Here is a 20,938-nt window from a genome sequence, read left to right as displayed (position 1 = left end):
ATCTTGCCAACAAGCAAAAACCCAACACCACAAATATATCAGCACAGTTTGCTTGTTGGGGTCCACCCAAGCGCTTAGCGTCAAATCGCGACATTTGTCGTGATTTGACGCTGAGCGCTTGTTGGTTTTTTTTGTTGGTTTTTTTTTTAGTAAAGATCCAAAGAGTTGGTGCCTGAGAAGAAGCAGAAGTGTGGAGCCCGGATTGGGTTACCTACACCCCCTCCCCACCCGCCGGGTGCGCTGAGGTGCACCACAATCCTCCTAATGATGGAAAATGAACGGTCCATTGAGCAGACTTAAACGCCCCGGTTGACGTTTCCTATTTGCAGCGCGTCTCGGAAAAGCGCCCGGGACAGACGGATGACCTGCCGACTTGGCTAATTTGGCTGCAATGAAGCGAACACGTCAAGCCCGTTTTGTTATGATTTCCACAATGAAGGCTGGGAAAGGAGATTGGGACAAAAATAAGACGTGTGCTAAAATTAGCTGTCACTCATTATGTTTACCTAACATTAGACACACAGGTCAAATGATTGAATGAATCTTGCATCGAAAAAGTTGCAATTTTACGAGAAAAGCTACGAAGAAAAAGTTCTAACTAATTTTCAAAGACACAATTCATAGTCTGGCAAGAAGAAAGTTTTGGGAGGAATAAGCAGAACAGTTGAACCCCAGTTTTCATGGGGGATATTTTCACAGTAAGTCCCCGCTACGTCACAGCAGTTATGTTACAGACCACCCCCGCAACAATTGAAATCTGTGATATAGAAATACACTAGTACATTTTTATTGTCTTATGAAAGAAATATTCTTAGCTAATTGTAATACTTTTTTGTGTTTTTTGTGTCTTATTCACCTATTGGATGGCGATGTGTATTTAAGGTTGCGCCTTGATTGTTCAAAGTCAGATAAGTATACAATTTCATATGAACTGTGCCGCACAGCTTTGTGATACACATATTGCACCGATCATTATCGCGAAGATAATTTTTATTATTTTTATATATTGTGCAGAACTAAAACAAACACATTTAACCATGTATACTTTATTGAGAGAGAGAGAGCAAGGACGAAAAAACATTGCAGTAGATTACAGTGTAACCGTGTACCGAACCCTGTTTACCATACTGAAAACAATCCTATTTTTTTAAAATGATAAACTTCACTTAACTTGAACCTACACCACTCTGTCTGTTGCGTTTGTTCTTCTTCTTCTTTCAAACTACACCCTCTCAGAGTAAGTTGTGTGTCACCATCTAGCGGCCAAGAATAGAATTACACCCAGAATAGACGAGATTTTAGTTTGAAAGAAAGAAAGAAAGAAAGAAAGAAAGAAAGAAAGAAAGAAAGAAAGAAAGAAAGAAAGAAAGAAAGAAAGAAAGAAAGAAAGAAAGAAAGAAAGAAAGAAAGAAAGAAAGAAAGAAAGAAAGAAAGAAAGAAAGAAAGGTAGGTAGGTAGGTAGTGAAATAGCGGGAACGGTAACGCGGAACCTGCGATGGGGGGGGTTTACTGTATGTAAAAAAAAGAAGTTGATTAAAGGTTTATTTGGTTGAAGAAATAATTAAAGCCACAAACTTACAAGAAGAGTCATATTTTTAAGTCCAACATTAAAAAAGAAAAAAAAAAAAAAACGTCCTCCTCGGCTACGCCGCTGCCCCCCTGCAAACCCTCCAACATGTGTCTGGACTCCTCCCAGACTTTTGACGAAGGAAAAGTCTCTCGGTGTGGCCCAGGCTGGCAGTCTCGCAAAGACACGATGACGCCGGCTGTGGCTTTGGCCGCGACGTGGGCCCTGCTCCTGCTGACGTCGTCGGCGTGGGCGTCCGGCGAGGAGTCGGAGGTGCGCCCGTACAAGCGCAGCCAGTGCAAAGCCATCCCGGCCTCGCTGCAGCTGTGCCGGGACATGGAATACAGCGACATGCGCCTGCCCAACCTGCTGGGCCACGAGAGCATGAGCGAGGCGGTGCAGCAGGCGTCCTCGTGGATCCCGCTGGTGCACAAGCGCTGCCACCCGGACACCCGCAAGTTCCTCTGCTCGCTCTTCGCGCCAGTGTGCCTGGCTGACCTGGACGAGGCCGTCCGGCCGTGCCGCTCGCTGTGCGAGGGCGTCGAGCGCAGTTGCGCGCCCGTCATGGCCGCCTTCGGCTTCCCGTGGCCCCCCATGCTCGACTGCCGGGCCTTCCCCGCCGACGACGGCGACCACCTCTGCATCCCGCCAGCCGACATCCGCAACGCCGTACCCGACGCCGGGGAAGGTGCGAGTGGGGGAAGACGTTCGTATTTGACGTCTCTCGTCCTCCAAACACACGTTGCGTTTGGAGGGGGAAACCTGTTCATCTCTGATATAACTTTTTTTTTTGTAATCAGTAAACGTAAAGAAGAAACGTGTAAAGAAACGAGCTTTTTTTTTTCTTGGAAAATTAAAACACTTTGGAGGGGGTTTTGCATTTTTCGAAACAACAGTACACTGTAAAAAAACAAGTTGGGAGAAATTTCTAGAGAACAAAGTTAACATTCAACTAAAGATTTGAAGTTTTGCTGCTGTGAAAATTGGCTTTCCCACATTTGACAACAAAGAAATGAGAGTTTACAGAGCCCTCGTATTGCAACCCCTATTTTTAAGATTTGAGGGAAAAATCAAGGGACAATACAAGGGATAAATAACAACAACTGAAACTATTTTGGAGCAAACCACTTGCTTGTTTTGTTGTGCTAACTTATACACTATGACTACATATGTTTTGAGGGAGGATTTTTTTTTTCCCTTGAAAAAAAGATCTCTGACAGGGAAAAAAAACATGTCGTTCAGAATGAAGAACAGCAAAAAGTCGTAATCTGGTTTAATTAAAACAACAATGTGTCTTAAAAAAGAAAAAACAACATTTTTTTTTCCAGAAACGCTTTTCTCTGAAAAATGGCATTTTCCGAGAAAATAATTCACGATTTGGCAGGAATAAGGTTGTAGTTTCTCAAGTGAAAAAATGCATGTATGATTATTTTGCAACAGGATATGAAGGCCACCCTGGAAAGGAAAAACTAAAATACTACTACATATTGGATTTTCAGAGAAGAAAATTACTTTTTTTTTTTCTTTTTTTTCCAGGAAAGAAAATTAATCTCTGAATGGAATTCATCACACTTTTCAGTGGGAAAACATTTTTTGTCAGATTTCTTTTCTTAAAAGTCATAATCTGATCAAAATGTTACATTCTTTTTTTTTTCTCATAAAATAACACTTTTTGGGCTGGAAGATTTCAAATTTATCAAGAAAAGAATTCATGATATGATGAGAATTTAGGAAATTTAAGGGGGGGCAAAAGAATCCATGAATAATTCATATGCAAAGTGATATTGGAACATTGTGTTGAAAAAAATAAAGTTTATTTATTTATGTTTTTATTTGGGGGGGGGGGGACTGTTTTGGCATGTGTATTTATCATGTTTTCCCTTTTTTAGACAGCCAACCAGTTAAGAGTGAGACAAGAGCCTGTACTGGTTGCAGTGGAGCAATACATGACATTTTCTCCATGTTGTGACGTGTTTTGTGTTTCAGTGCCCAGAGTGTGTGACGCCTGCAAGGAAACCGATGAAAATGACAACGAAATAGTGGACAACTTGTGCAAAAACGATTTTGGTAAGCAACCGCTTCGGCATTCGTTTATTTATGATTGATACTGCTTCAGTATTATTGTTGTTTTCATCAACTTCCAGAGTTTTCAGAACATGAGTCGCTGCTAAGCCGATTTAAAAAATTTTTGTTGTCTTAGCTTGGCCGGTGGTGACGAACTCTTCAAAATAGAATTCAAGTTTATTTCCACTCCTAGCTGAGTTTTACCCAAAGCTAAACATAAAGACAGTTACACATTGTGTGTTTAACCAAACCACATAACCTACGAAAGTCCTCTAGCGTAATGCTAATACACAATGCAAAACACCATAGACGGGCTAGCACTACTAGCATCAATGTTGCGATAGTTACTGTATAAACCTTACAAAAATTATATTTGAACGGAAGTGGTTGCAACACTTGTAGACAGACAATACTCGCAGGCATATATTCCTTATCTTCTGCGAACAGGTATATTTTATAGTAAAAATAGAATTTAGAGTAAAATTATATTTTTGGCGGAAAGTGTTTTATTTTACTGTGAAAAATGTGGCATCTGAAAAGGATAAAAAAAAATGCATTAAATATATATTTTTTAAACAAGTCATAATCTAACAATTTTTTTAAAATAGTTTTTAAGAAAAAAATATTTGAGATATTTCTATTCAAATACATATAAATATAAAATATAACTGCAAGAATAAATAAAAAAACAGCAGTATCACATTGTGTCGGCTTGTGGCGCCTCCACTGAATTATTGTTTTCTTTCTCATTCGCTGCCATTGACGGCTATAGATGTCAAAAATAAAATCTTACTGGGCTGGCAGTGAATGAGTTAAGCGTCGAGGTTGTTCGTATTGTAACGATGTTTTTTTTTCTTTCCTGTCCTCGAGCTCTGAAAATCAAAGTGAAGGAGATTTCGTACATGGACGGCGACACGCGGATCGTTCCGGAGAACAAGAGCAAGACCATCTACAAGCTGCACGGCGTCAGCGAGCGTGACCTGCGCAAAACGGCGCTGTGGCTCAAAGACGGGCTGCGCTGCGTCTGCGACGAGATCAACGACATCAACGCCGCCTACCTGGTGGTGGGACAGAGGATGGACGACGGACGCCTGGTGGTCACCTCGCTCAAGCGCTGGCAGAAGGGCCGACGCGACTTCAAGAGGATTTCGCGCAGCATACGTAAACTGCAGTGCTAAAAAAAAAAAAAAAAAAAAAAAAAAAAACGACGAGGAAAAAATTTCGCGGGAGACTTTTTGGCCGTGTTGCGCGTTGCTATTAGCCTGATTTCAAAATAAGTGACGTTGGTCAAGATCGGAGATTTTTCCAGTTAAAAAGAAAAAAAAAAACCTACTTCTTCTGATTCTTCGGGCTATAATTTCCTTGAAATTTTGAGTCAAATTTGATCAAATTCTTGATTTTTGAGCTAGATTTTTTGTTACATTTTCTAACCATGATTTCCTTTTAGGTTAAGATTTTGATTTGTGTGCTAAATTGTTGCTGAATTTTGGTACCACATTTTCCTAGGAATTTTAATTTTCCAGCTAAAATGTCGAGGCAGAATTCCAAATTGTTGGTCTTCTGAATCGTTCCACTGCCATCTTAATTTTGTACAACTTCTGAGTTTCTGGATAGCCTCAGTTCACTAAAGGAATCAAAGTCATTCGTAAAACACGTAGCAAAGTTTCCGTAAAATAAATCAGATGAAATTTTTGTTGAAAAAATGCAAATGATGTGTGTTATTCTTGTTATCCCGGTGTTTTCTCAAGCCAAACATGAGAGATAGCTGGCTATGTTCTCGCCTTTTTTTTCTACTATTTTTCTACTTGAGCACTATAAGGACAAAAACGAACATTTTCATTTTCCGACTCCATTTTTTTATATTTGCTCTCCCAGCTTTTAAGTGTATTGTGTGTTACATTATAAATGTTGATTTTTGCTAATAATCGCATTGTTGTGTGTATGTGCAATATTTGTTTTTGATGTTTGGTTTTGTAAATATCAAAATTTGAGCATTTGATCTTGTATCCACTTTTTGGGAAAAATAAATGGTAATAAACAACGTGTTCAAGAGGACTGTTTTTAATCCAATTCGTATTATGATTTAATCTTTACATATTAAGAAATACAATTCCTGAATAAAATATGATTACATTCGTTTGATGTCGAAAAAGAAATAAAAATGACATGTAGAAGATGGCTTCATCTGTTTGTAAAACACAAGCGCACACTGTGTGACAACATAAACAGGGAGTTTTATTGTTTGTTGAATCATTTTCATTTTTATATATATATAGTCCTGTATATAGGTCAATTTTCAACAGCTCTACATTCATCAAATCTTCCACACGTGTATATACGTACGACATTTTGCCTCCATTCAATTTCGTGTCAAGCACATTCAAATGAAATGAAGAAACGCTTTCACAGTTCCTTGTTGTGATTTGCACCTACAAAGGAATGGCTTTGGCTTTGCTTTTTAAACGTTACAAAAAAAAAAAACACGCAAACATTCCTCGCTATAATTTAGTCGATAAATACAGTCGAATATATATTTATATTTATACATTTATGTAACGGTATTTATTCGTAAGAATCAGAAGTCATTCTGTGCTCAAAGCCAAGCTGTGCTGCAATCATTGATGATGAAAGTGCTTCTTTTTCCAAACAAGCGTTTCATCATCCATCATCGGTCCTTATTACTGAACAATATTTGTGCATGTGTGTGTGTCTGCAGCTCTCGTTAGTTATAGGGATGGTTGCCGTGGTTACCACTCACGATAAACAACAAAATGACACAACAGCAAACAAGTTCCTCCTTCTTTGCGTGTGCGCGTATGCGTGTGTGTGTGTGTGTGTGTGCGCACGCAAGCTATTCAAACAAGAAGGAAGAAGAGAAAAGGAATGAAAGGACTGATGGGAGCAGATGTGTCGAGCGTCGGTCGGGCGTCCGTTTAGAAGTTGAGCGTCTCGGACATCATTTTCCACCAGTCCATCAGCTCCTCCCTCTCTTCCTCCTTGCGCTCCATCAGTGACTCCAGCTCAAAGTCCACCTGCACAAAAATACAAATGGTATTCAAAGGTGGGGGATGGGGGGGGGGCGTGGATGGTTTAACTTCAAACAAACAACCTAACTTTCTCTTCTTTGCATTTTTAACTATATTTTTTAAATTCATATTTATTGCATTGTTTTGTTTTTAATGTATTTGATTTATATTTATTTTTATAATTTTTTCAACTATGTTCATTTTTAAAATTAATTCAACTAAGCATATATCTTTATATCTATATCCATATTAATTTCATGTTTCATCGTTTATTATTTATTTAATTATTATCAAAATTATCCAAGCAAAAAGGAGGGAAATACAAATATGGTATATGTTTTTATTTTGTTTTATTACATGATTTTAGAAAAAAAATTAAGTATTTCTTCATTTTTCATAGTTCATAGCATCCATGTTAGGTTTTTTTTGGGGGGGCTAAAATGTTTAATTTAAATCCTCAATTGCTAACATTATTTTTTATTTGCATTTTGACCAAATAAATCGACAGCAAAATTATTTAAAAAAATAATAAAATAGGTATATTGTGAATGGCATTCTTTTTGTTTAAATTGAAGAATTAAGATCAAATTAATTTCCGGTTAACTAATGAAACAAAAATGTAAAAAAAACATTTAAGAATTAATTAATTAAATTTTGCATACACATATATAAATTAACAATGTTTTTTTAAATATAACGGCATTTTTATATCATATCTAAAAATTATGAATAAATTATTTCACAACTAGAACAAATTTTGTTTAAAAAAAAGAGAATGTTCTGACATTTTAAAGTCATTCTTAAAGTGTGGTACTCCCTCTAGCGGTACAAAACAAATGACTGATTCAACTATTCAAACAGTGCTTAGTAGGAACAGTGGCTTCAATTTATGTTTAATCCACTACAGCGCATTTGTTAAGTCCAGTTCGGTTGTATTTAAAGTACAGCCATTAGCATGTAAGCTTTTAAAACTCTTCATTGTCAAAAATGTATTTAGATTTATTCATTTGATGTGCAATCCATTCGAATGAGCTTTCGGATGGGGATGACGCCGGGCTGAGTTGTTCGTACCCTGGTGGCAGGGCTGTGCGGAATGGCCACCTTCTTGATGACGCTCAGGTATCCCGGAGCCGATGCCGCTACCTTGTAGTTGCCGGGAGTCAGCAGGCGCCAGTAGTCGCCATCTTTGGCTGGGAAAAAAAACATACACCTGTGTCATCCAACAAGAAGTGAGCAGCAGCAGATGGAAGCAATACCAAATGTGTCCACTAGATAGCACCATGTAGCCAACTAACAGAGTCTGGGCTTTCGAGCTGTCTGTTCAGCATGAGGCATTTCGAGGGAATCAAACCTGATACCTTGCGGTCACAGGCCGCATTCTGAACCGGTCGAGCATAGCCGAACAAGCAAGAGGATGAGGTGGAATAGAGAGATGTCAAAAGCTTTGCATTTACTTGTGCGACATGTCCACAAAACCACATTTATTTTTCAAAATGCATATTTCTCTAAGGAGTTTGGTGTACATTCCTCACAGTTTCGGAAAATCTCTTTTGGTACATAGCGGTATAACGGTACATTGTGATAACAGCAATAACAACAATTGATGATATGATTAAAAAAAAAACGTGATTTATATCAAGTTTTTATAGTGATAAATACTGATTGTGAAATGCTATATTCAAGTGAATAGGTTTGGAATTATTTGGAGTTGGTTAATGTCATTTTTTTTTTTTTTTTTTTTTTTAGTACATTATTTGGTGATGTGATGAAGAGATGGATTAGGACACTTGAAGACCCATTAATGGCCTAGGTCCAAAACTCACTTCCCCCCACTGCGTTATGGTGAAGTAGTTATTGCAATGTATTGCAATAATGATAACAATTGATCACGATATATTGCGATAATGCTACATTTAGAAAACACTACACAGAGATAATGATACTTTGTGAAGATCTTACATTATGATAACAAACTCAAACATGTTTGAAAACCTGTTCAGGGGAGTTAAAATGAATCCAATCATGCTGTTAGGCTAACTTCATATTTCGTACATAATGTTCACTTATAATCAGTTTCGAACACGTTTTGTAATTGCACACGTATGTACGTCAGATTTACATGGCTCCTACCTGTGGTGATGTCGTGCTCGATGCCCTCCACAGAGATGGTGGCGTTGCTAATGGCGTTGCCCTGCAGGTCCCGCACGAAGCCCTTGACACCGCGATGAACCTGATCAACACACGCGCGGAAGGATATCAACACGTCGCGCCGTTTTGTTCACGTCGGAGGTTACGTCCGCCCCACCTGCTCGATGTAGCTGACCAGCGAGTTGCGGTTCTGCTCCCAGTAGCTCTTGAGCAAGTCCTCGGCTGGAAATTTGTCGCAGCTCAACTCCAGCGTGATCTCGAAGCAGTTGCTGCTCAGATAGTTGAAGTCCTGCATTCCTATAACACCGCAACGACAATGTTAGCTAGTTAGCGTATTTTGCTTTTGCTAAACGCTAACACCAGTTATTCACCTTACGTCACATCAAGAAGGTGTCCAGGTTGGTCCACCAAGTACTATAGGCAACGAAGGCAAGGTGATGCGAAGTGGCCTTCTTTCTTTTTCAAGTGATGTGAAACAACAAACGCATGCTTTTATGGTCAAATTGTTACTTACTGTAGCTTTAAAGTGAGGCTTTACATTTTTTTTTTTTTTTTTGTGCGGTGGCAATATTATCACAATGAAATGAAAAGCATGTATTTTCTTTTTGCGAATTTAAATAAATAAATTGGAACTGGAATTTTTATTAAATTCATTACGTAAAACATATTTCGATACAATTAAAGTGCATACATTTTACTTGTAAATACAATTTTAAACAAAATAATTATATTGTAACAATCATTTTCAGTTGGTTAAATCATTGACATTAAAACGCTAAATATACTTTTCTTTGATTAAATGAAAAAAGGTTGCATTTTAAAAAAATGTATTTTTTTTTAAATCAATTGAAACATTTTTCTTACTAAACTGAATTTTAATAAATGAAAAACAATTAGATTGAAATTCATTTTTGCAATGAAGCAAATTCTAATATAAATCAAAATCAAATGAAAAGTATGTCCAGATTGCTTTTTCCTTTATGCAACACACAAAATACTTTTTTAATGAAATGGAATTTAATATAAAAAGGGAAAAAAAATACAATAACACCCAAAATAGTATTCATGAAGTCATATCACATCCCATTAAATTGAATTGCAAAATAATATTTTATCAAATTAATTCAACATACATAATTCTTACACTGAAACAACTAATGTGGATCTTAAATATTAAATATTTGTATCTTATTTTGGGTATCTATCCTTATTCCTTATTCACTGAAAAACTCACCTACAGTATTTTCGCCTCTCGTGGCAGGGCTGGGTGCCTCATCACATCATACTTAGAATTCTGAGTCACGATCCTGATTCTTACCCCCCGGCACGCTGTACCAGGCTCCCCCGTTGGTGATGCCGTCCTTGAAGCTGGAGTCGTCGTCGTTCTTGCGGCAGGGCGCCCGCTGCGGGTCGGACATGACGGGGTTGTAGATGGAGTAGGCCTTGGCCAGCGACTTGAAGATGGCATCGTCGGGGCTGGCGCTGTACTCGTGGGCTGAGCCTTTGAGGCAAAACAGATGGTTAGTTTCCATTCATTCTGAAAAACAAATTCATATGAATAGTCGGATATTGAATAGGGATTTACCACTGCGGGTTTCGTCATAGGGATAGTTGGCAACCACATCCCCGCCGTGCAGGTTAGCGGAGAGGACGAAGGGGATGTCCATGATCCAGTGGATCACTGCCTTGGTCTCCGGAGCCAGCTACAAAGAAAGACAATGCAACCCTGACTGACAGTACTGTACATCAACATTGGTTCGTATTTACATTAGGGCTGAACAATGAATCAAATTGAAATCGACGTCGCACCGTAGTAGAATCCAATTTTCAAATCGCAAAGGCTGCAGTTTTTGGGGGGAAAAAAAACTTTTATTTCAATCAGTCAGTATTTTATGTATTTACGTCTATTGTGCCGAGATAAGTTGAGTGCTTAAAGCGAAAGTCAACCCAAACGTATTTTTTTCAAGAATATGTTGCCAGCAGGCCCGCGAGTTGAAACACGGCATTTTGCGTTTGCGTTTTTTAGCCATCTCCGGGGGCGGCCATTTTGTCTTCTGTCGACTGAAAATGACATCACAACTGCTCACAACGACCAATCACGGCAGACCTGTTTTCCGAATCTGACCGTGATAAAAAAAAACTCTCCATTATATCATTTGTCTTTATTTTAGCATAAGACTAATCTATAAAACCAAAACATTTTTGTAAAATTTGATGTTATAGATTAATGTAATGTCTGTGTTTGTTCAAAAATACACGGGAAGAGGTCCTTGAAAAATAAATCACATCTGAGATCGCAATTGGAATATTTAGTGGAAAAAATTGCAATTAGATTATTTTGAAAAATCTTTCAGCCCTAATTTACATTGGTTTTCTAAATGGAATACAAATAAGAGAGTTTAGCTAGGTAGGTTGGTTCAGTGGATATGAAAAGTCTACACACCTGTGTTCAAATACCACCTTTCAAAAGTTTACCCACCATTGATGTGACCTCTAGCCTGTACAATAAAATACCAAAAAGTCAGCAACCACCTCCCATTTTTTCCCGTTTGAGTTGTACAGGTTATAGGTCACATTGATGGTGGTTTTGAAGTTTAAAATGATCTATCTTGGTGCCATTTTCAAAAACCTGGCCTTTGAACAGGGGGGTGTAGACTTTTGATATCCACTGTATAGTCGGCACGTAGACCACTGTTACTCGTGAACCCTTGTGATGATGTCTCAGCATAGAAATGTGACTGTTATTTCTATTTGAATGAATCGATTAATCAAATGTGAATTTGAGCAGGTTTCATGCTAATTCCAACTTCATCTCACTTACAAACATGAAATCGTTGATTACCAATTACATGTTAGATTGAAGGAAGTGAAACGTTTATTAGGTGGGATGTGGTATGTACGAACATGATATATGTGCTGTATACGTATATATTGTACAGTAGTTTAATAGTTACGGCCACCCTTGACCAGGGGCGGAGCCAAAACGTGGCTAATGGGTGGGCCTGGAAAAATCAGGGTGGGCCTGAATATTTCTCTCGCTGAGCACAATCCTCCTGTCCCTACACATCGCATATTCAAATAAAACGACAAACTGAAGTTCGACAATATGAAGTTCGGATATTCCTTAGACAAGCAAAATCATGCCCTTTTTAATATTCAATCAAATAAGAAACACGACGCACGAATTGAAAAAGAATTCAATAATAATTTACTAACATTTAAATGGTTTTTTTGTTTTTATTTGTCATGAATCCCACTGGGTGGGCAGTCTTTCAATCTGGGTGGGCCCCTGTGCACACCCCGGCCCACCCATGGCTCCGCCCCTGCCCTTGACCCACCTTGGTGTTTTCATCCACAGACTTCTTCATGTTTTGCAGTAGATGGTTGTTGGCTCCTCCCTCTCGCTCGTTGATATAGACGATTCTGTCCAGGTCAGGGAAGTTGCGGTTCAGGTCCACCCCCTGAGCGTTGGTACGGCCCACGAACCAGTCCTTGATCTCTCCGGACTGAACACAAGACCGGCACGGTGACTTAAGGCGCTCGCCGTCATTCAAAGGCTAACGTTATCGGCGGGCCGGCCCGGATCACCTGCGAGGCGGCTTTCTCAAATCCGTCCGGGTTCATGGAGGGCATGAGGTGTATGCGCGTGTTGTGGATCAGGTCTATGATGGTCTCGTTGCCCTGCTGGTACTGGTTGCACAGGTACTGCGCCAGGTAGACCAAAAGCTCCCGGCCCACCGCCTCGTTGCCGTGCATGTTGGCAATGTACTTGAACTCTGGCTCGCCTGCGCACACACGCAAACGCGCGCTCTGTCAGCCTGCTTTAACTCTATCCGACGACTTTTGCCAACAAACAAGTTGAAATGTAAAAAAAAAAAAAATCGAGGTTTTCGTTTGTCAAGTTGTTAGTTAGTTGGCTAGCAAGCCAATCGGTCAGTTCATCATTTAGTCAGATAGTCAGTCAATTCATTAGAAGGTCAATCTCTCAGTCAGTCGGTTAGTTGGTTGGTGGGTTAGTTAGTCAGGCAATCGGTTAGTAGGTCAGTCAGCAAGTTGATTATTAGGTCAGTTAGTCAATCAGTCAGTTATTAGTAGGTCAATTTAACAGTCAGTTGTTTAGATAGTAGGTTAGTCAGAGATTGGTGAGTGAGTGGTTGATTGGGTAAGTCACAACATCAGTCGGTTGGTTACTACTTGGTCAGTTAGTCAGTGGGATTAGTCAATTAGTTAATCAGTTACAAAGTCGGTCAGTCAGGCGGTTAATGGGTCGGTTAGCTCGTCAATTAGTCAATCGGTCAGCTATTGGTCAGTCAGTTAATTACTAGGTCAATTTAACAGTCAGTTGTTTAGATAGTAGGTTAGTCAGAGATTGGTGAGTGAGTGGTTGATTTATTCATTGGGTAAGTCACAACATCAGTCGGTTGGTTACTACTTGGTCAGTTAGTCAGTAGGATTAGTCACTTAGTTAATCAGTTACAAAGTCGGAGCCAATGGGTCGGTTAGCTCGTCAATTAGTCAATCGGTCAGCTATTGGTCAGTCGGGTTATTATTGGCCAGTCTGTCAGTCAGTTTGGTTAATTAGTAGGTTGGTTAGTCAGTTAATTGGTTAGTAGATCAGTCTGTTACTCAAAGTTAATCAGTGGGTTATTGTCAGTTAGCACACTCGTCAGTCAGTCAGGCCATCAGTCAATTTGTCGGTTAGTTAGTTGCGAAATGATGAAAAAAAAAAAACAAATTTAAACGATGCGAGTGCAATGAATCGGACCAAATCATTAGAAATTGCACTTCGAAATACATATCGAATCGTCTTTTATTGCAGAGGTATATCTTCGAAGAAAATGGCACAGTACTGACAAGTTCATTCAAATATATGTGAAATGACAACAAAAAATTAATTGCATCATACCATCTCGCGCTGAGCCGTACAAGACTGAATCATTTAGTTGCCCTGTTGGTTGCTTGGTTAGTGTGTCAATCAGTTGGCAAGATTACACAAATACTACACGGACCATGAACGCTAAATAAATGAATACACCCGAATAAATCCCACTCCTAAAAGACGTCAATGACCGTTTGATGGAAATTCTCGGTCATCCTTCACGGGACGGCAGAACGTCACGAATAACACCAGACGTCACCACACGCGCACTCTACATTGTATCCAGTAGTGACACACTGACTCATCAGCGGAAAAGGTTAAATGGGATTGACCGTCACAGCCCGGAAATCCATTTGGACACACACGCGCGCACACACCCACACTCACAGTGGATTTATTGATTGAGATCAGGAGGAGCAACTGCAGCTTTTCATACAAAACACTGACATGAGAAAAAAAAAGTGGGGGGGATAAAATCCAATTTCTGCTTTCAGTGGTAGTAACAGAGCTTCAACCGACACAATGTTAGCTGGTATTTTTCCATCTTTTTTTTCCGTGTCTGCGCCATTCATACATAGCAGCGACGCAGAAAAAAAAAATGAAAGGGAAAAATATTATTTCCACCTTCGGAGGTATGACAAACATTTGCGGGTAAGATTTTTCAAACCATGTCGCCATGAGAGATCACACCAGATGCTGAGGATTGTGATGGTGGGATGCAGTGTTGCTGTGTGAAAGGCAAAGACGGATGAATGCCGGCTCTTCTGTTATGTGTCGGTTTTGGAAGTCTTCACAACTAATAAGTAAGTCCCGGCGACTTCTCGGTTGTGTAACACGCACACGCGCACGCACGCCACACGCACACACGGAGCACATCTGGCGCTCAGGTTATTTTTAAAGCCTTCAATCTGGTTCTCATTATGACTCGTTACTAATGATTTCAAGGCCGCTATTAACGCTTGACGTCCTCGTGTGGGTTGAATGGCTTCAGTGGGGGGCTCAAACACCGTCGGTATAAAAAGACTACACACAGCCCTATTCAAATGCCATTTTTTTGTGATGTAAACATAGAGAAGCCATTTCAAAACGATTGCACCATTAATGTGACCTCCAATCTAAAACAAAGTGAACCTTTGCAAAAGGTAAAAACAATCAAAACAAAGCTTGGAACGACGCATACGGTAGGGCTGCAACTATGCACATTTCATTTTCTGCCGATTGAAGCATCAACTAATAATCGATTCATCATTTACAAACCAACTTAGTATGATCGAAAAATGTGTACGAGAATGCAGGTCGCCATCCTCGCAAACTAGACTATATGTTATCTGTGACTTTGGATGTGTATGGCTTGAAAAGGCGGGGCGTGGCCTGGAAGCTGTAAAAAAAATGTCCACCTCCATTGCTATTTATACAGAACAGCAGCACAGAAAAAAGGATGTAAGACACCATATTATAAATACTATAAATACTGCTATGTGTTTTTGTGACATTTACATATACAGACCACGTATATGTATACATGTACTGTCTAGTAAGTGTCTAATATGTGACATCAGGTGAGTCAGCTCTTTACTGACGTGTCATTTTGTACACGGCAGCTTGTCATTATGGTTTCCGCGGCGATATCATGACGTCATCGGGGAGGGGAGTGAAGAGGATGAGGGGAAGGGCGGCTGCCAGGAGTTGCCATAGCAACCAGGGTAGAGCCTGTTCTTAGGTGACTGGCGAAAACAACACAGCTTGTTAACGCTAAGTGACTGTTAGCATGCGCGCGCACACGTGGGGCCACCAGATGGACTTCTGAGGTCGTTTAGGAGCTATGACAGAATGCCCTTTCACACTGCTGCCTGAAGATAGTATTTTGCCTACTTGCCCCTTTCACGCCGCCTGTAAAAACTGACATTTTTCTACTGTTCTGTATAAATGGCACCGACGTCAGTTTTCCACCTTGGGAGAAGCTGCTTTCATATTGCGGTTCAGTATAAACGGCACCGACTGGAAAATGGAAGCCGCAATATTCTTCATTTGAAGGGAGTATCAAAACTATAAGAGAAGTCCCTTTGTAAAACAGGTTTTCTTTTTGTATGAATGCCAATGACTTAGAAATTGACTCGGCAGTTTTTTGGAAGATAGCGTCAAGCCGCTGTTATAGCCCAAGACAGTATATTTCCGGCCTTTTTCCATTTCATTATTCTCTAAAAATGACTTTGACGCAAAATGGGGCGACAAAATCGACCCAGAAATTTTCCGTCCAGAGGTAGGTTTAGAGTGGTAGCAGAAGTCGTTTTCGCACTGGCTGTAAAATAGTATTTTTCCACCTATTTTCCACGCCGCTGTCTGTATCAAGGCAATTGAAACAAGATGACGCTACAAAATCGAACAGAGAACACTCTGCTGTTTTGAAAGCAATCGCCAGCAATTCTCCTGCGTGAATTTGATACCATATCAGGCACTGGCATCATCTAATTATCTGATTATGGGACACCATATTACTGTGTGTGATTGCACATGAAAATATCCTGACTTGGCTGGTGTCGGCGTGAAAGGCAAAAGTCTCAGCTGTGATATCGGGATTTTACGAGATCTCTGGGTGAAAGAAGCTACAGGCACGGAGTGAAGACAGATGCAGGCGGCTGTTTATTAATAATAAATAAGTCCCGCCTCCCCTCTCATCCTCTTTCATCCCCCCATCCTTTTCCTCCGCTATATTATTAGAAGGCGTTTTCGTATTTGATTCCTCTAGTTTTCCATATGTCATTTGATACGCTCACTTTACACATCTGCATTTTTGCTCACGCGGGGATTATTTTCTTACGTCAGCCACCATTTCAAATGCTCGGTCCTGTAACAAGGAATCTCCCTCAAAGGCCATAATGAATCCCACTTGACTTATTCTGGTTGTTCAGGAAATTATAGTGCTAAATGATTACTGTATCATTAATTTAGCCCCAATGAATCATTCAATAAAATTACATTAAATGTCTAGTAAGCATCAAAGTCCCGCTCTATTGTTCAGCCCCCAAAGATTCACTTAGCAACATGAAATTTTGTAGGCATATCTATCATTGGTAGACCCACCAAAAAGTCTCAAGAGGCCTGAAAAAACACAGCAAGTTGTCCATTTTGGTTCAAAGTTATGGTTTTGGGCTCATCTGCTTCAAAAATGAACTTGTCCTACATTGTCCTAGAAAAAAAAAAATCATGCCCATTCGTTCAAGAAGACATGTCATAAAACACACAGGAAGCCCGCCTTTTTGGTTCAAAGAGGCCATTTTAGAGTCTGTTTGGATATTTACAGGGATCCTTCAGTTGGAAATTAAGCCTGCAAAACATTTTTTTTAACTTAACCACATGAAATTTGGCTGGCGTGTCTTTCATGAGTGGAACCACAAAAAAAGACTGCCCAAAAAAACACAAAGGAAATCGGCTATTTTGTTTTGAAGTGACAATTTAAGCTCAGAAGCGCTCTCCGGAATTTTAAAAAACAATTCACCCCCTGCAGCCAGTTTCATTTAGCAACATGACATTTGGCTGCCATGTCGATCATGAGCAGAACCACAAAAAATGACTCAAGAACCTATGCGCAAAAACATAAACGAAGTCTGACATTTTGGCTCAAAGTGGCCATTTTATCTTGATAGCGCCTGTCAGAATTTAAACAATAATTCATCACCACAGGCAGTTTCACTTATCAACATGAAATTTGGTAAGCATGTCTATAATAAGTAGACCCATAAAAAGTCTCGCAAACACATGCCCAAAAACAAATCGGAAGTCTGACATTTTGGTTTGAAGTGGCCATTTTGGCTTCAGTGCCCTCCAGAATAAAAAACAAAACAAAACAATAATTCCGTCCCGAGAGTAGTTTCACTGAGCATCATAAAATTTGGTAGGCATATCTATAATGAGTAGACATCTGGGTTTGACGCAACCATTTTAGGGTGACCTGGGCTATTTCCTGAGTACTTTCAAATCCAGACTCTTTGAGATTTTATCCGATTGCTACCAAATTTGAACCACATATAGGTGACGCTAACTGGCAGCACATTCGTAAGCATTTAGCCAGCTAGTTGCCTTCTCTTCCGATTCATAAACAGGGCGTAAACACGCTACAGTTAAATCCAAACATAACAGCTTGTACTACACTGCATAGGTTGGTCACGTAATGGCACGCAGAAGAACCCGCTGACAGATGGCAGCTTCCTAACAGATGCGGTTTCGGGTGGGCGGCGGTGGAGGATGGGATGGGGGGCGGGGGGGTTGTCGGTGGCGGATGGGATGGGGCGGGGGCGGCGGTGTAGGATTGGGATGGGGCGGCCCCGGAGCCAACCACAAGCCGGCAGTCGGCTCAGCGCGCTAAGCAGCTCTGTTGCCACGGCAACCGCTATTTCCACCCCGCCTTCGGCAGGCACCTTGAGGGGAGGTTTATAAACACGGCTGCACTGTTTTTGTTGCAGCCACGGTAGGGGAAAATCATCTGGTAGCGATAGAAGAAAAAAAAAAAAAAAAAAAAAAAAAAGCTCCACAATGCTACCACACTTTTATGAGCTTATTTATACACGAGCCTATGCATACACACAAGACAGAAAATCTATAAATGTACTTGTTTACATGTTAGTTCACAAAGTTGTGTTTATTTTGGTTTATTGCTCTTTAATGGGACTGCTCTACTTTTTGCTTGATTGTCTTGCTTTGAAGGCCTGGTTTGTGTCATATACTTTGAAAATATAAAATGCCCCGTTTCTGCTTATGCTGTCCACCATCTTCGCCAGAAATGCTAAACATGCAAATGAAGCATCAATTAAAGCACATGTGATGAAACACATGAACAATACACACTGTAGTGTGTTAATATGAGGAATATGATATGGAGATTGGCTGATATGGATCATTAACTAACGTGAAGGGAGAGAATTGAAGCAGTCCTTACTCGTCAACGGATGACTTTCCGGCTTTTAGAAGACCGCAGTTGTTTGTTTACATTCGAAAATATTTCAAAAGGCCAAAGGATGAAAATACTTGAAATATAATATTATTCCAATATAATACTCATAATAATATTTTAATGTTAAAATATAATAACAATAGTATATACAGTCTTATATATTATTATTCAAATGTATTAATATTACATAGGGCGCACCTCCCCTCCAGGAGGCTGCAAGGTCTCGCCGCCATCTTTTTGCTACGGATACCCGAAGGAGACAAACTTAGCGAACGTAGTTCTTCACCATCATGATAGCGGCATGCGTGACAAATGCAAAACATACTTCATCACTTGAGGGAATACTACAAGTCCTTTGTGATGACATTTTGCTTGCACCTCTACTGAAGCAATTGGTGGTAGGCTTGCGACGTGTGGTCTCTCTGAGGCACTGTAGTGCATGCGCTTCAAAATGCAGCGTTTCAAACTTAGCCCGTTGCATTCTATTAGTTCACCACTATATGGCACTACATTCTACACAGTGTCCCTTTAAAAATAAGTTTAAAAAATGTGTAGAAAGAAACATTTTTGTAAAATCACATTTTATGAGTAGTCCAACTGTTTCATTTATAAGAAAAAATATTTCACACTTAAATGTTAAAATAAAAATGTTTTTTTATATATATATATATATATATATATATATATATATATATATATATATATATATATATATATATATATATATATGTATATATATATATAGATTCATAAAAGCTTACAAAAAAATTGAATAATATTATTTCATTAAGTAGAAAATGTAAGATATAAATCCTATAAAAGGTAAGAAGATATATTTCTCGTTAGTTAAACAATATTATTTTCAAATCTAGAAACAATAATGAAAACAAAATCTTTTTTACAAGATTCATGGCTGGATTGAATCATGAATCAGAGTGATTATTATTCCAATTATTGTTATTATTAGTCACCATTATTACGTCTATAGACGTGCCAGTGATAACAGTTGTTTTGCATCATGCAATGGTTTGAAACGCTGCACCTGCTTGGCTTCACAATGGCGCAGCAGCTTGGCCGCCTGCGGCTTGTTTGAACTCACAATCACGACCGCAGATCGGCATCGAGCTGCAAAATGGCGTCTGAACATCGATCCCCTATCTCTCTCTCTCTTTCTTTTTTTTTTTTTGGGGGGGGGGGGGTATGATGATGGGGTAATGCACTTGAACGCACGGCTCGCTAACGCATTCACACCTGCAGAACGAGTCGCTCCAATGTCACCCAAATGCTATGCGTCGAAAATAAATGCAGCTAGAAGAATAAATGCAGCTAGAAGAATAAATGCAGCTCGAACCAGCTTTGCTTCTCACGAGTCCAAATTGACAAAACGGACTGACCCGGTTCGTGCGCTCCGGGGTTGTCGGACATCTCGAGGACGAGCAGCTCGCGGCCTTCGAAGCTCTCGCCGATGGTGTAGATGCGCGCGATGGTGGGACATTGCAGCCACACGGACACCAACGCCTTGCGCAGCTCGTCGTAGCGGTGGTACTCGAACGAGATCTCGCCGTCCGCGGACAGCGCGCGCGACGTCGCGCCCGCCAGCACCAGCAACAGGAGCGCCTTCATGGCCGTCGTGTGATGGTTGGCGTCCGCGTCAAAAAAAAAAAGGAGAGGATGCTGGGGCTCGCTGGGTTGGATGAATGGTGGGTGGTTCTTCGTCCTCCTTCTCCTCTCTCGGTCACGGCGAGGATGCGTACCTGAGTGAAGTAGCGTCAAGTTAAAAAGCAAGAGAAGACCACGTCCGCTGTGTGCGTTCAAAATAAAAGACGAGACGTACTTCACGAGTGGTTTGGAATGGCACTTTGTGGGAGACGCCCCGCCCTCATCACAACACCTAATTCGCACACACGGATGTCAAGTACTGCAGTGGACCTTTGATTTTCTTTAAATATTTACAGGGGGAGAGGTAAAACATTGGCAGTTCCACGCTTCCATTGATAGGGACAGCGATAGTAAAAAGCCGCAAATAAACTACCCTATTCAATCGCATTTTTTGTTTTGTTTTTGATGAGTGAACACATGACAATAAAACGTGACTTTCTTTTTTCTAGTAAGCAGTGATATCTGGCGTATGCCGTTGAAAACATTACATTTATCACGTTATAACGTGATATTGATTTTTTTTTTCTGGTGTGGCAGATAGCACTCTTTCGTACAAATAAGAATACGGTCACAGCAAAAATAAGTAGAATGTAATTATTACATTGTCAATCCATAAGAGCGTCAGATTTTTCCTCACTTCCTGTTTG

General features: G+C 40.0%; 2 protein-coding genes across 2 annotated transcripts; one reads left to right on the top strand and one right to left on the bottom strand.

Annotated features, from left to right (window-relative positions):
- Positions 1 to 1,559: 1,559 nt before the first annotated feature.
- Positions 1,560 to 5,676, top strand: sfrp2 (secreted frizzled-related protein 2). The gene is made up of 3 exons (XM_086032283.1): positions 1,560 to 2,255; positions 3,554 to 3,634; positions 4,502 to 5,676. The coding sequence occupies exons 1-3, from the start codon at positions 1,676 to 1,678 to the stop codon at positions 4,807 to 4,809; spliced, it is 969 nt and encodes a 322-aa protein (XP_085888409.1). The 5' UTR covers positions 1,560 to 1,675; the 3' UTR covers positions 4,810 to 5,676.
- Positions 5,677 to 5,845: 169 nt separating this feature from the next.
- cpe (carboxypeptidase E) lies at positions 5,846 to 20,451 on the bottom strand. Its single transcript, XM_086032282.1, has 9 exons — positions 20,027 to 20,451; positions 12,394 to 12,590; positions 12,144 to 12,311; positions 10,391 to 10,508; positions 10,124 to 10,306; positions 8,963 to 9,102; positions 8,788 to 8,887; positions 7,729 to 7,847; positions 5,846 to 6,663 (listed from the first exon to the last, which is right to left on the bottom strand). The coding sequence occupies exons 1-9, from the start codon at positions 20,253 to 20,255 to the stop codon at positions 6,565 to 6,567; spliced, it is 1,353 nt and encodes a 450-aa protein (XP_085888408.1). The 5' UTR covers positions 20,256 to 20,451; the 3' UTR covers positions 5,846 to 6,564.
- Between the last annotated feature and the right edge of the window lie 487 nt (positions 20,452 to 20,938).

The sequence above is a fragment of the Filicampus tigris genome, chromosome 6, assembly GCF_054856515.1.
Source record: "Filicampus tigris isolate MCC_2025a chromosome 6, RoL_Ftig_1.0, whole genome shotgun sequence".
Classification (NCBI taxonomy): Eukaryota; Metazoa; Chordata; class Actinopteri; order Syngnathiformes; family Syngnathidae; genus Filicampus; species Filicampus tigris.
This window is presented reverse-complemented; position numbering and strand designations above follow the sequence as displayed.

Excerpts from the sequence above, each read along its gene's own strand:
- sfrp2 (XM_086032283.1), top strand. The coding sequence starts at position 1,676 with ATGTGTCTGGACTCCTCCCAGACTTTTGACGAAGGAAAAGTCTCTCGG. Across the intron at positions 2,256-3,553 it reads CGTACCCGACGCCGGGGAAG|TGCCCAGAGTGTGTGACGCC; the intron begins GTGCGAGTGGGG and ends TTTGTGTTTCAG. Across the intron at positions 3,635-4,501 it reads CTTGTGCAAAAACGATTTTG|CTCTGAAAATCAAAGTGAAG; the intron begins GTAAGCAACCGC and ends CCTGTCCTCGAG.
- cpe (XM_086032282.1), bottom strand. The coding sequence starts at position 20,255 with ATGAAGGCGCTCCTGTTGCTGGTGCTGGCGGGCGCGACGTCGCGCGCG. Across the intron at positions 10,307-10,390 it reads CTATGACGAAACCCGCAGTG|GCTCAGCCCACGAGTACAGC; the intron begins GTAAATCCCTAT and ends TTTGCCTCAAAG. Across the intron at positions 7,848-8,787 it reads CGAGCACGACATCACCACAG|CCAAAGATGGCGACTACTGG; the intron begins GTAGGAGCCATG and ends TTTTTTTCCCAG.